At 40.7% G+C, this 15,212-nt stretch overlaps 1 protein-coding gene across 7 annotated transcripts in view; it reads left to right on the top strand.

Moving 5' to 3' along the window:
* Nucleotides 1-15,212, top strand: part of Ap1s3 (adaptor related protein complex 1 subunit sigma 3) — a 118,555-nt gene that overhangs the window by 63,461 nt on the left and 39,882 nt on the right. For 2 of the 7 annotated variants that reach the window (XR_001580256.3, XR_013044058.1), the window contains exons 4-6: nt 3,697-3,834; nt 4,902-5,096; nt 8,591-10,559. Coding sequence is in view for 4 of the 7 variants with exons in the window: in XM_006972117.4 (XP_006972179.1) it covers nt 3,697-3,834; nt 8,591-8,626 (174 nt within the window). In the remaining 3 variants the exon portion in view is untranslated. Of the gene's footprint in view, nt 1-3,696; nt 3,835-4,901; nt 5,097-8,590; nt 10,560-15,212 lie in introns of those variants that run through there. The other 5 variants (XM_006972117.4, XM_076549980.1, XM_076549979.1 and 2 more) reach the window with 3 other exon arrangements.

Consider the following 15,212-nt stretch of genomic DNA (forward strand, 5'->3'; position numbering starts at 1 on the left):
GGCAAGAGCAGTTTCTTGCCCAAATGGCTATTTTTGCCAGGAAAAGATAAACTCCATATAGAGTGTCTTCAATGCCTATCTTCCTCTTTGAAGTAAATCAGTGCTGCCAGGAGCAGACATGTCTCACTATCCAGAAAGTCTAAGTTTTTAAAACATTTTAAATGCCATATTCTGTAGGTCTTTGTAGTGTTTGAATATTATCTATCTAACTGAAATATATCTATGTATAAAACTTAACTAACATGACTATAAGTTTGATTATCATAGATAACTAATTATTAATCTGTATTTCTCAACTATACACCACAATCTTAAATGAGTTGTATAAACAAAATACTTTAAAAAAGAGTAGAAATATACATACAGTATAACAAAATTAACTTTAAATTTGTATCAATAAACTAAAAGCTATAGCAGTTTAAAACAAGTTGCTCTTTAAAAGTAGTTTCACTAATCTACCCTTTCATCCTATCATATCTATATATGACTGACCATGGTCTTGAATGGGCAAAGAGATTACCTAAAAGATCATTGCTGTAAACCCAATGGGAGGAGTTACAGACTAGAGTAACTGTGAAGTGGAGGGATGGGAGACTGGTACTCTATTTAGATGATAGAGTCAATAGGATTGGCCACCAAGGCAACAATGGATCAGGACTGAGGGAAAAAGAGGTGTCTTAATTAGGATTACTATTACTGTGATGAAACACCATGACCAAAGAAACTTGGTGAGAAAAAGAGTTTATTCAGCTTATGCTTCCACATTACAGTTCATCATTAAAGGAAGTCAGGACAGGAACTCAAGCAGAGCAGGGACCTGGAGGCAGGAGCTGATGCAGAAGTCATGGAGGGGTGCTGCTTATTGGCTTGTTCCTTATGGCTTGCTCAGCTTGCTTTTTTATAGCACCCAGGAAGAGGAGCCCAGGATGCCACCACCCATAATGGGCTGCGTTCTTCCCAATCCATCACTAATTAAGAAAATGCAGCCGGGCGGTGGTGGCGCACGCCTTTAATCCCAGCACTCGGGAGGCAGAGGCAGGCGGATCTTTGTAAGTTCGAGGCCAGCCTGGTCTACAGAGCGAGATCCAGGAAAGGCGCAAAGCTACACAGAGAAACCCTGTCTCGAGAAAAAAAAAAACAAAAACAAAAAAAAAAAAAAAAAACAAAAAAAAAAAAACAAGCCGGGCGGTGGTGGCGCACGCCTTTAATCCCAGCACTCGGGAGGCAGAGGCAGGTGGATCTCTGTGAGTTCGAGGCCAGCCTGGTCTCCAAAGTGAGTTCCAGGAAAGGCGCAAAGCTACACAGAGAAACCCTGTCTCGAAAAACCCAAAAAAAAAAAAAAAAAAAAAAAGAAAAAAAAAGAAAATGCCCTATAGGCTTGCCTACAGCCCAATCTTATGGAGGCATTTTCTCATTTGAGGATCCTTTCTCTCTGATGACTGTGTCTAGTTAACATAAAACTAGTCAGTACAAGAAGAATGAGTTGGTGTGTGTGTGTGTGGTAAGTGAGCTCTCACATGAATTAGCTAAAATAATAAGAAAGAAGCTACTAAGCAAAATAGGGACTAAAGGAATAAAGAATATGTTTGAGATCATGCTTAAGAGCACTGACTGTTCTTCCAGAGGACCCAAGTTCAACTTCCATTATCCACATGGCAGCTAACAACTGTCTGTAACTCCAAGACCTGATACCCTCACACAGACATCCATGCAAGCAGAACACCAGTGCACATAAAATAAAAAATAAATAAATCATTTTTTAAAAAAAAGAATATATTTGAGATCAACTTGGGACATGGTGATATGGAACTAAGAATGCCCAGTAGACAGACATGTATAGTAAGCAGGTGATAATATTGGGCGGATGGGGATTGGTCTTTTTGCTGTACCATTTGCAGGCTAGAACAGCTATGCAGTGGAGGATGAGAAGGGTTGTATTTAGATGTCAGAATCAGTAGGGACTGGTAGCCACATCAAGAGGGCAGAACCAATGGGTGGAGGAGTGAGAAATTCTCACTCTGAGGGCTAGTGATGTCGTCTGGAAGACAGTGTATATTGCAAAGAGGAGGAGCTGTGCTGAAGAATGCTATTATTTAAGAAGATGGGTGGCCAGCATGAAAGCCACATGGGGTGGACACATGAATTGTTCTGCAAACTGATATGCCCCAAACCCTCCATAAATACTCCTTGAAATCATATGTATTCATTTATTTTGGTGGAGGACTGCATGTTTGCTGGGGCATGTATATAGAGGTCAGAGGACAGCTTGTAGGTTCTCTCTTTCCACCATGTAGGTCTTGGTGCTCGAACTTGAGTTCCGGGGCTTTTATCCCTTGAGCTTTCTTGCCAGATCTATCAGTACTTGCCCACCAAATACAAGTTAGTGGGCAGGAGTAAAACAAAGTCATCGAGAAGGTCTGAGAAGGAATCGTCGGAGTTAGATGAGGTCCACAGGCATCCAATGGCATCGCCAGGGTCAAGGGAGGAGAAATTTCCAAGAAACAGATTGACAAGGGTATCAGTGGCTACTTAGGTGAGCCTGAGAGAGGATGAGGAACTCTCAGCTAGATGGCTTAAAGAGAGCAACTTCTGTTTGGGCAGGGAGGGTCTGGATGCAAAAGTGAGCCTCGGAGTGAGCCTTGAGGAAGTCAGCAGAAGCAGCACACTGTGGTTGAGTTATCTAGACTTTGGGGATGGCTTTGCTACTGGTTTTACTTCTATACTAAGACCTGTCTGTCTCTCTGTTGATCTTTAACCCTGGTTAATGTGCTTTTCCATTAACTAGTGGCCTTATCAGCATCCTGTGGGAATCTGCTTAGCAGTACAGGTTTGGATTCAGAAGGTCCAGGCACCCAGTCTGTAGGAAGAGTTCTCAGAAAATTTAATGGGGGGAGTTTGATATACTCAAAAATTTGCAACTCACTGGCCAAACAGCCAAGATCTTTAAACCTGAGTGCAGGAGAATTGAGGTGCTGTCCTAATTAAAAAGAAACAGGGACCCAGCTTCCACTTGTGCATGTGAACACAGGAGCCCAGAAGCGTCACGCCCCCACTGAGTCTCGTATTTTCTGTTTCAACGTAAAACATTATATTAGTTACTTTCCGATGGCTGTGATGAAATACGATGACCAAAAGCAACTTATTGAGGAGAGTTTATTTGGCTTACAATTCCAGAGGAGGGGTCCATAATGGTAGGGAAGATGTGCTAGCAGGTGGTGGTGGGGGGGGGGGGGCATGGGACCAAGAAACTGAGAGGTCACATCTCAACTACACACAGGAAGCAGATATACAGAGTATGTGGACTGGAAGAGGGATGAGGCTTTAAACCCTCAAAACCTGTTCCCACTGACCTACTTCCTTTACCAAGGTTGGGCCCCCAAAAGATCCTTACCTCCCCAGGCACCATCAGCTAGTGACCAAGTGTTCAAATACTTGAGCCTATGAGGGACATTCCTCTTTCAAACCTCCATAAACCCTATTATCTAAGGGCATGCTCTGCTTTAATAGGATTTGGTTTTCCCTTACTAAAGGTCTAGGATTTTCTACTCCCATCTTTCTGTCCTTAAAATGCCATGTGGTGTTTTATGTTTGGCTGCCACTTGAATGGCAATGTTAGGAAAGCTGGAGATGGTGGCAGATGCTTTCCTGATTCTACTCCAAATTTATCAAGATGTTTATTTTTTTTTTCCTTACCAGGTCTGTGAGCTGGATATTATCTTTAATTTTGAAAAGGCGTATTTTATCCTTGATGAATTTATAATAGGTGGAGAAATTCAGGAAACATCCAAGAAAACAGCAGTCAAGGCCATTGAAGACTCTGATATGTTGCAGGAGGTCAGTATGGTCTTCTACGTCTGGGGGAGATGATGGTGATTCCAGCACTAATTATAATAGAGCTACCACTCTGAGTACTGCACCCACGCATTGTGCTGGTCATAGCTTCTACTTTAAGCAATTTACACGCATTAGCTTACTCAATTCTTTTAGCAGTTCTAACTAGGTGTTAGCCTGCTTTATAGTGAGTGAATGGAGACTCGCGAGGTGAAATGTCCTGCTCATTTTCATTGTTAATAAACATGAAATAGAGCTTTGGACCCTTGCGGTTTGGTCCTGAGTCTTTGCTTGTCCTGGGTGGCTGAGCTTTAGGGTTTGAAAATATCATACCCTCCTAGGGGTATCAAAAGCTTGGTGCTATTCTTTGCAACCGTAATCTTATGAGATGTATAAAAAGACTTTCATTAAAATATCTGCTCTGCCCTGGGAAGGAAGAACAGCAGTGCATAGTTATTTCATTTGCGAGGAATATTAGAGCTATGTTATCAAAGATGGCATTTTAATTGAAATTCCCTACCTCTCTTGGGAAGGCCTTAGGTCTGTGTGCTCTTGTTTGCATAAATAAACCGGAGCACTCGTGGCCGGAGTGCCAAGGTATAAATGGGTCCTGAAGCCTGTGCTTGGCACTGCTCCTGACCCTGTGATTGCTTCATATAATATCTTTTTAGAAGCATCCCAGATTTGAATCAGACCTACTAGGGGAACATAACCTGCATTAGCCCCTTCAAGGACCCTGAAAAAGAGCACTGCGTTCCACCAACCTTTGCCTTTCTAAAATCAGGCAGCTCTGACCAGTCCTAAACCAAGCGTGTTTCTGGGTGCTTAGATTCTGTCCCAGGTCTCCCAGAATGTCAGTGAGTCTTCCTTCCTTCCCTCTCTTTCCCCCTATCACCCCAACTCTCCTGTGTGTGTGTATTTGTCTGTTTTTTTAGACCGTCTTACTATATGTAACCCAGGCTGGCTTTAAACGCATGATTCTCCTGCCTCTACCTCCCAAGTACTGGGATGACAGGCGTATACCACACCTGGCCTCAGTGGGTCTTTCCATCTTCCTGTTTTCATAACAGCAGGTCAAGAGTCAAGAGGATTTCAAGAATTATAAAGTACCTTTTTAAAATTGGTACTAAAGCCATTCTTCCCGCTATTTGGAAATAAGAGACTGATTAAGTTAATAAGACATTAGGCATGATTTCCCAGCAACTATCTTGGCAGTACTTTGAGCTGATTACTTACTCCTGCCCATGGAGGGACTCCATCCTCAGGTGAGTGGACATGAAGAAAGACAGGGGTGGGTTTCCATAAGCAGCTCCATGTGCTGGTTAAGCCAATGCATTCATTGCTGGAGGTGTTATCCCCTCAAAGAAATGCATTAAACTTCTTTGAGTCTTACTTGACTTTTCCCAAATGTCACAAAAGGGGATCTTATGAGGTATTGAAGAAAACAGTGCTTGGAAATTCCATAAAAGAGAGTTTATTAAAATATGCTGGGGTGGAGAAGCAGGGAGTAGGAAGTGGGGGTCATTTCCAAGACTCTGCTCTTGGTCTTTAAGATGGAAGCTTCTGGAAGGAGAGGCAAACTTTTCACAGGGTCTTTGGCACTTCAGTAACTAAAGCTTTCTGAATGGAGGCCAAGACACACCGGTGTGATTTCGAAGTCCCTCCAGCTGTGGGAAATAGGCTTTTAAGAGCTTTCAGTGAATCTGTGTTCCTAGTTCCACTTAAATCTTGGAAGCAGGCATTTCAAGAAGTGAGCCCTTCCACAGTAAAGCACTAATTGGTTGGTTTGTGTCCCTGGTGACTGAGTGGACAGTGTCAGCTGGTACCATTAGGTGCCCTGGGTTAAACCCTGTACCCCAATGAGCAGGCAAGGTTGCGGCTGTCCTCAAATGGCACTTGTTGAATGAACAGAGCCTGCCAAATGAGAGTGTGTCGCTAGTGTCCTCATGGACTCTGGTACCCCTTCCAGTGAGTCAGTGAACATTTGGGAGAGCTTGTTGAGAAGATGACTTTGCATGTCTGGTGTGCTTCAGAAAGTACAGAATGTGTAGGGGAAAAAAATGTTCAAATTGCATAAAAGAGAAGGATTGACCCTTTATTTCCTGACCTTCAGCTCTAAATATATATTTGTAGTTACTAGAGGCCGAGGAAGGCCTTTATGACATTGTCTTCTTTTAAAATAACTAAAAATCATGAAATAGCTTTTACGACTTTCCCCTCAATGACACATAATAAAAGTTTCTTGGGACAGGGGAGAGAAACAAAAGTTATTTTTCACATATTTAATAAGAAGACCCATAGTCTCAAAGCTCTAGGTGCTCAGATCTTAATCTGAATGGATCCAGATTAGATGTTGATAATTCAGAAAGTCTAATTGGCTGGGGTTGACTTCTATGGGAAGGGAGTAACAGCAATGTGAGTGATGTCATAGTTAGAAGCACGGAGACTGAAGAGTAGAGGTTGTAATTCTCAAGATGACCAGATGGGGGCAGCCATTAGTGAATGGGCCTCACAGACAATAGCCTGTCAGGAAGGGAAGGTCTAGTGGAGTCAAGCCATAGGCCATGTCACACATACATGAGGGTACCTGAGCAACTGCTCGGTGCACCCCACCACTTTCAACCTTCAAAGCGTAAGCCAAAACCACAATGCAGTAGAAAGGGGCTGCCTGTGTATTAGATACAGAATGCATACTACCATGGTGTGAGAGTCTCCAGAAGGGTCCCAAGATACAACTCTAGCTCGACTCTTGTGAAGGCAAGGGAAGACAAGGATTTGAGACTGTGACCTATTTAAGTCAGTTCCAAGCCTTTTTAGTGGCAAGCGCATGAAAACAATCAATTTTTACATCGCTTTGTGCCCCTGGAGTGACAGCAGGACTTGACAGGGCAGGCAGGGCAGAGTTCAGCCTCTGAGTCATCTTTGGGCAGATAACCAGAGCCCAGTGCACCTTTGAGGCTGGGAGGCATCCACTTTATGCCCTTGATCGTCTCCTGCTTCTTAAAGGCTGCAGAAAGGGTTGGACAATGTGTCCATATAGTCAATTCATTTTAGTCAAACTTGCAAAAGTATAGGACATTTTAACGGCAAAGACTATATAGCCATAGTGCATATAAGAGTATCCAACAGATAGAATATGCTATTCTAGATTTTATTTTGTCATCTTTTTAATATTGATAATGTGCTGTCATCATCTCTTACTCTAAATAAATTTTAGACTTAATTTGTTTTGGATCTTCTTAAGTGGGGATAAACATCTACAGAACTCACATAGGCTGTGGGCCAATGTTGATACCCCAGTGAAGTTAAAAGATGAGGATGGAGGCCGGGCGGTGGTGGCGCACGCCTTTAATCCCAGCACTCGGGAGGCAGAGCCAGGCGGATCTCTGTGAGTTCGAGGCCAGCCTGGGCTACCAAGTGAGTTCCAGGAAAGGCGCAAAGCTACACAGAGAAACCCTGTCTCAAAAAACCAAAAAAAAAAAAAAAAAAAAGATGAGGATGGAATAGTCAAGAGGAGATTCAGGGCAGGGGTCTTGGGGTGTTAGTCTCTTTGGGCCAGTGCTCAGTTAGGAGGCTGACAAGCTTTAGAGGAAGTGTGGATGACTAAGCACAAATCACTTCAGCAGTGGCACCCTGCACTTCTAAAGAGACAGGTCAAGCAGTTAGAAACCATGATTTCTGACATGGGTACCCTCTAGACCGGTGGTCCTCAACCTTCCTAATGCTGTGACTCTTTAATACAGTTCCTCATGTGGTGGTGACCCCCAAACCATAAAATTATTCCACTGCTGCTTTATAACTTTAATTTTGCTATTGTTATGAATTGTAGTATAAATATCTGATATACAGGATATCTGATATGCGACCCCCAGGTTGAACTGCTCTAGACAGTCTTGTTGGCTACTAGCCTTGATCTCTTTGGCCCATACTTCCAGTCTTTCCTGGGATGTTGAATGGTGGCACACGAGTTGTGGTGCATAATTAAACATCAGTTGCTAAGCAAGTTGGTACTGACTCACAGTGACTTAAAGTATTGCCTAAGGATGTCTTGTTCCCCCCGCCCCCCATGAGCTCTCTTATTGATGTAACCTGGGTCATTGTTTTTCACAAATGTGTATCTGTTCAGTAGGAGGGGGTTTGCAATACCACTACAGAATTCTACCTGTCTTACCAAACACTTAAAAGAAAAGATGGAGACAGGAAACTAAAATTCTGGGGTTTAGTAGCAAACTTGGTAGCTGAAAGACCGTCTGGAGACTTTGGAGAAACGCTCTTCCAAAAGGCATGGCAGACATCTTTCAGAAATCCCTTCTGACTGGGCTGTAGGTTTAATGAAGAGATTCTGCACAGTATAGAAAATAGTGCATATGTTACACGTGTGTACTTGGCTTCTCTAGCACATGTGCCTGCGTGTGGTCCTCATAGCCATTTCTGACACGTGAGCTTTAAATCAACAGTGGCATCTCTACAGTTGTTGACTTAATATCTCTCTTTTCAAACATCCACTTCCTGATCAAAGCTTGGCCTTTTCTCAGTTGAAAGTGATGTATTTACAGCCATGTGGGCATGTGGATGAATGATATTCAAACTTGTAGTCACCTTCAGTAGAATGCAAAGACTTATGTCTGTATATGCTTTTGAATTTTTTTTTCAATATTACAAAAAAACCAAAAACCCCAACAGAACGAAAACCAAATCATAGTCTGTTAATGCATACAGTTTAAAGGGAAGATTGCTCTAAGTCATTGTTCTCTTTCAGACAATGGAAGAATACATGAACAAGCCCACATTTTAAGTGGACAGTCTACTTGAAGATTCTGAGTGCTTCGTGTTGCGAATCTACAAATAAGCAACTCTTTGCATCCAGTCTCCACACAGCTCTGGCACCATGCCAAAAATAACTTAAAGGGATTCTGTGTTAGCTAGCCAAACTTAAAAGTTGTTAGCATAATGTATTTATGGTTGCTGCATGTCTGTATTATACTGTCTGTGGGTACTCAGACAGTGGCTGTCGTTGCTTCAAATAATTGCTGCAGATTGAATAGTTGGCTTTCAGTGTTGAAAGTCCTCATGGTATTTTTAAGGCAATTTCAAATATTAGTTGCAATATAATAATTTTTGTTGCCATTTGATCTACCTGTAGACTGAAAACTGTTTTGTGATAACATACAATTTTGAATGTAAAGTATATTTTATATAACAAATGTCTTTCCTAAATGTTTTTAAAAGGTACATGAATTCAAATTTATGTTAATAGTTCATATTTCATACATGATGCAGACATTTTTTAAAACATGTTCAGTACTACCGTAGTTTCAGGTCAGGTACAATGTATCTGATTTTAATGTCTTGAATTCAACTTATTTTCTTCAGAATCGGGATAGAACTTCATAAGTGATTTTGATGTCTTAGAAGGTGCTAGATGGAGGTTTTTAACTTTACTTTCAATTGAATATAAGGGACATTTCAATAAGGTTATATTTTCTATAAACTATATATTTATTCAAGTGTCAGGAGATCTGGAGATAAAATGTCACAGCATCTCCTATTATTACCAAAGTACTAAGAAAGGAATAGCTGGAGCAATAATTGTGATCTCTACTACTATTTTACACCTCATGTTTTAATTAATCCTTGCGATTGAGAGACTTCTTTAGATATTTTTAATGTAAGCTGAATGTATTAGGTTTCCTTAGGACATGCATTTTCATTGTACCCTTTACGGGAGGTGAGTCTTTTCTCTTTCCTCCCTGCTTCCCAGGAAAATCTTTTCTGCTGACCATGATTCTTGTGACCATGTCACCTTCATGCTCCCCAAAGCAGAAGTTCTGTGTAGTCGGGTCCTGAGTGCACTTAGACATGAAGTAGGAACTCACTTGTAGTAGCATTTGTTCTCGGCGCCTGTGTCTGGAGTTCCGTGTGTGCATTTTCAGTGTCAGTGTCGAGGTCTGATGTCACTCATATCAGATTGCTTAGGACTCGTACGGTTTTCCTGAGACAGTCGTGCACTTGATATTCTATTCTGTGGGAGATCTCAAAAGGTGGACCCTTCGAGAATGTGATGGTTTGTCATCTTGGGTTTGTCTCATCAGGTGTATTTAAGGGATGGGGGCAAGACCAGAGCAGAAGAAAGTCAGACAAATGAACCCACTCCTCAATATAACCATTTATCTAAAGGCAATGATTCAGTTTGCAAATGAGCTAATAACTGGGCTTTTAATAGCTAATGTATCTTCAAATTAACAGTATGATTATGGTGGCTGGTTGATGTTTGTTTATTTTTTTAACAACTTTGTTTAAGCATTCTTCAGTTTTGTGCACTAATTTAAAAAAAATAGGATAAGAATCTTTGTTTTTCAAACATTTTGTAAAACTGAACTTTTTGTAATTTCAGAGGTTTTCTGTTTCCTTCTCATTGTTTTTGGATGAAGTATCTTTTGAGCCTCACTAAATGTACTGCTTATATTCTGGATAATAACATATTTGACACTGTCCAGCTTGTACAAGGATTCTTCCTGTCAATGTACACATAGAAAGTGATCATATTTATCTGCCATACTGGGGTAAATTCAAAGGATTTGAGGAACAGCTTACATGAGCTTTAGTGAAAAAAATCACTACATATATTTTCTTTATTATTATAAAATTCTAAGAGAAGTGTCAAGTAAAAGGAAAAATAATACTGAATTTGTATAAGACTTCCAAATAAAATGTTAAAAAAATGTTAATGATGAAATTGAGTATGCTTTCATGACTATATATGTAATATATATATATTTTAAATAACCTTTTAATTCTTGCAATTCTAGGTTTTGGTCATACACACACACACACACACACACACACACACACACACACACACACACATATATATTCATTTAGAATTTCTTTCTACACCAGATGGTGGTGGCATATGCCTTTAATCTCAGCATTTGGGAGGGAGAGGCATGTAGCTTAGAATTCAAGGTGAGCCTGGTCTACATAGTGAGTCACAGAACAGGCAGGCCTATACAGAGAAACCCTGTCTCAAAAAACAAACAAACAAAAAAATGAACACACACATAACAACACCACAAAAAAAAAGTTAAAAAAAAAAAGAAAAAAAGGATTTCTTGCTATTTAGTAATAAGTAGACACTCAGAAGGCTCAGGCTCCTGGGAGAAGAATATCTCTTTCTTTCCTCTTCCTGTAGTTTCAGCATTCCCTCACAGTGTGATAACAGGGTTTCTTTTCTGGCAGCTAAGGAAGCAATCAGTCTTTCAGTATTCCCATTAACAAATGTAAAAACTTTTTTTTTGTGATAAAGTAAGTGAATTTTCTCATCTGAATCTCTTAAGATAATAGGATGGCTTTCAGCAAATGCATTTTGCTTCGAAAACTGATAATTCTTCCAACATGTGTATTATTAGACCTATAAAGTATCACTTGATGGCCTGCATTGAATTTCACTTCTCAGAGGTTTCAGCAATAAACACGTTGATAAGTGCTAATGTATTTTTTCATACGGTCCCTGCCTTTTTTGATACAATACATTCAGATGTTCGGGCACACGGGAAAGCCAGCTAATGACAAGTTTCCAGCAAAGGTTGATGGAAGGCCATGACTTTGTTTCAACCCTTCTTATTGACTTGTTACAAAACAACCTGATAAAACTGCCCATAGACAATGTGCCCTGATACTGAACAGCAGCGATCTGTTTTGTTACAGGTAAAACCACAAACATCTAATAACATCTAGGGCTTTATTAAAGTCTCTTCTTTCTCCCCCTCCCCCATCCCTTCCCCTCTCCTCTCTCCCACTCTTCTTTCCTCCCTCCTCACATCTTTCCCCCTCCTTCCCCTCCCTCTCTTCCTTCCCTCCACTTAATGCCTTCTCCCCTCTCCTTCCTCCCCCCTTTCCTCCCTTTCTTCTTCCTTCCTCCCTGTCTTAGTTAGCATTTTATTGCTGTGATAAAACATGAGGACAAAAAGCACCTTGGGGAAGACAGGCTTTATTTCAGCTTATGATTGATTTATAGCCCATCATGAAGGGAAGTCAAGGCAGGAAACTGGAGGCAGGAACTGAAGCAGAGACCACGCAGGAATGCTGCTTACTGGCTTGCACCCTAATACTTCCTCATCTTGCTTGCTTATATCACCCAGAATCACCTGCCCAGGGTGGTACCCTCCTCGGTGGGCTAGGCCCTCCCACATAAATCACAGATCAAGAAAACACAGATTTATACACAGGCCAGTCTGATGGTGGCAATTTCTCAACTGATGTTGTCTTCAATATAGGCGACTTAAGTTTGTGTCAAGTTGACAAGACCAAAAAAAAAAAAAAAAAAACCTAACCAGCACACTTACTGTCATTTTTTTTCTGACATAGGACATTGTGTCACCCAAGCTAGCCTCTAGCTTGTGATCCTCCTGCCCCTGCCACCCAATTGCTGAGGTTAGAGCCATATGACACCACACCTCCCTTAGATTCACTTAGATTGGTATGTAATTCAAGCTCCAGATAGACTTTGGATAAGTTTTCCTTGAATGAATGCACCCACTTACTGAATCTTAGGGTCCTCTTGGGTATGGGTCATCAGTCCATGGCATGTGCACTTCCCATTATGACTTCAGTTCTAGGTGCTCGTTTACTGTTTGGCTTCCTAGTGTGTTTTGGAACTTGAACAGATAATGTTTAAACGTTCCTTTTGAGAGCATCTCTCTTGACTAAGAAAAGTCAATTAATTTGAGATACATTTATGACTCCATCATGTACTTCAATGGAGTGACACTGGGTATATCAAACACATGCCAGGGCAGGCCTCATGCTTTGGTCAAAATCAGACTCCATGGTTTTTAGTAGTCTCTCTCTCTCTCTCTCTCTCTCTCTCTCTGAGAGAAAGAACATGTAGTTGAGTGGGTAGGGAAGGGACAAAGATCTGGGAGGTGTTGGGACATGGAGAAGAATATGATAAATACACTATATGAAATTCTCAAATAAGTTCTTTAAAAAGAAAAAGTAAAGCAAAAGTTAGATCATTTGCATTCATTAAGAAAGAATCAAATAAACTGAGAAGTGAAGGTGTGATAAGTTTTCAATTAGTGCAGTTTCAATTTGAATGCTTAAAATATTAATTTTGGTTGAACAAAATGAACTTCCCATAAAGGTCTTAAACTATAAATATTAGTTTTAATTATACAGGATTAAATACATTTTGGGAGAATTTATCTTCTATAATGAATTGACTTAATGAAATTACATTTTCCCATTATTAGAAATGAGCATTTTGAGGAAAAAATGCTCAGCATTTTGTCTAGTCAAATTTTGAGTAATTATTATAAGATTAAAGGCTAAGGCTAAAATGATAGAGAAATGAATGAGCCAAAGTAACTTAATGAGAAAAATGGCTAAAATCAGCTACATGTTCTATTTGGAGCAGTAATCACACGTACTAATAATATCAACAAGGAAAACAATTTGAAATTATTAATTGAAAATTTACTAAAATTACAGAAGCATAGTTTGAAGAAAATGTAAATCTTAGAATGGACCTAAACACAATAATAAATAATGAAGTAAAAATCAGGTGAGTTGATGATGTCATGAGATGCTTCATGTGAGACAGTTTTATTCTAGCCTTCTCGATCTGTGTCCTGGCTGGCCTTTTGTCAGCTTAACACAAACTGGAATTATCTGGGAAGAGGAACCTCAACTGAGAAAATACCTCCATCAGATTGCCTGTAGGTAAAGTGTATGAGAGCATTTTCTGTCTTTTTTTAAAAAAAGATTTACTTATGTATCATGTACACAGGGTTCTGCCAGCATTCATGCCTACATATCAGAAGAGGGCACCCGATCTTGTTATAGATGGTTGTGAGCCACCACATGGTTGCTGGGAATTGAACTCAGGACCTCTGGAAGAGCAGCTAGTGTTCTTAACCTCTGAGCCACCTCTCCAGCTCTGAGAGCACTTTCTTGATTGCTAATTGATAGAGAAAGGCCCAGCCCACCGAGGGCAGAGCCACTCCTGGGCAGGTGGTTTTTGGTGCTTTGAGAACATGGGCTGAGCAAGCCATGAAGAGTGAGTCAGTGAGCAGCCTTCTTCCATGGCCTCTGCTTCAGCTCTTGCTTCAAAGTTCCTTCCTTGAACTTCTGCATAGATGCTGTTATGCTGCTCCCCGCCAAGCGGGTTTTGGTCACCGTGTTTTATTATAGCAATAGAAACTGGACAAAGACACGCTATTTCTGTAGTCTGGACTTAAAGTATTATGAGCAAGTACTGAGAGCCACTAGTAGCAAAAGACCCTGGGAGTATACAGCAGTGACAGCTAGAGTTCAGAAGGTCAACCTATCAGAACTAAGGGTTCTGTTAGAGGAAACCATCACTCAAGACATTATGGAATGGCTGCCTTTTGAATGAATTGGCTGTTTCTTGTTGTAAACTTCTTGTGCAATAACAGCTATGATTCTTCCCATTTACGGTGCATCTCCATGTTATTATGTGCATATGTAATCTCATGATTGCATCTCAATCTTGGGCACAATTTTCCCTATACATTTGAGCTAATTGGATAACTGTCCCCAGCTGCGTTTATTTTTTCATTAACATGTATCTGGCCAGGGCCATTCTCCAGAAAAAAAGTATTTCAGCAAAGATATCTTTTTCCAAGGACAAAACTGCACATAGATAAACATTAGCTCATCTCACCCACAGATAGAGAAAAGAACCACTAACAGTTAAATCCTCAACTCCTTACCTTCACCCCGGGTTCTTTACACAAGACCCTAATTTAAGAGATTTACTGCTCACTTTCTTGGGATGATGTTTTAGCCATTTGCTAGTTACTGAGTTAAGGCAGTTACTTCCCACTGATCTAAGGAGATTGCCTTCAAGGCCAGGCAGGTGATAGGTGCCAAGCTTCTTTCTTGTGCAAATTAAGTTTTAATTCCTCCTCAGCCAGGTGTTATTCCTAGATTCCCTAATAGATCTTAGCCTTTAGTTGACCCTGCCAGAGAACTCCCCTTTAGTCACCCCCCTTTTGGGTTGTAATTAGAAGCTGACATTTATTGCTTTATCACCTCTCTCTATGACCGTGAAAACTTCAAGCCTTGATCTGCTTTGCCAAAGAATTACTGCTTGTGTATATATACTGGTCCCCTCACAGCATGGCGAAGATGGATTTGAAAGAACAAAGATGAGGATGGAGATGGAAAGAATTAGATAGAGATGAGAGAAGAGCAGAAGGGACTGAGAGCAGGAGGGGCTGAGAGGAGCTAAGTGTGAGAACAGAAAAGAATTGGGTAGGTAGAATTGACTTAGAAGAATAAAGTGAATGGACTAAAGAACTCAGTGTGCTTAGATTCATTCCATATCCCTCAGATTAGTAACCTTAGCCACTTGT

This window comes from Peromyscus maniculatus, chromosome 13 (genome assembly GCF_049852395.1).
Source record: "Peromyscus maniculatus bairdii isolate BWxNUB_F1_BW_parent chromosome 13, HU_Pman_BW_mat_3.1, whole genome shotgun sequence".
NCBI lineage: Eukaryota > Metazoa > Chordata > Mammalia > Rodentia > Cricetidae > Peromyscus > Peromyscus maniculatus.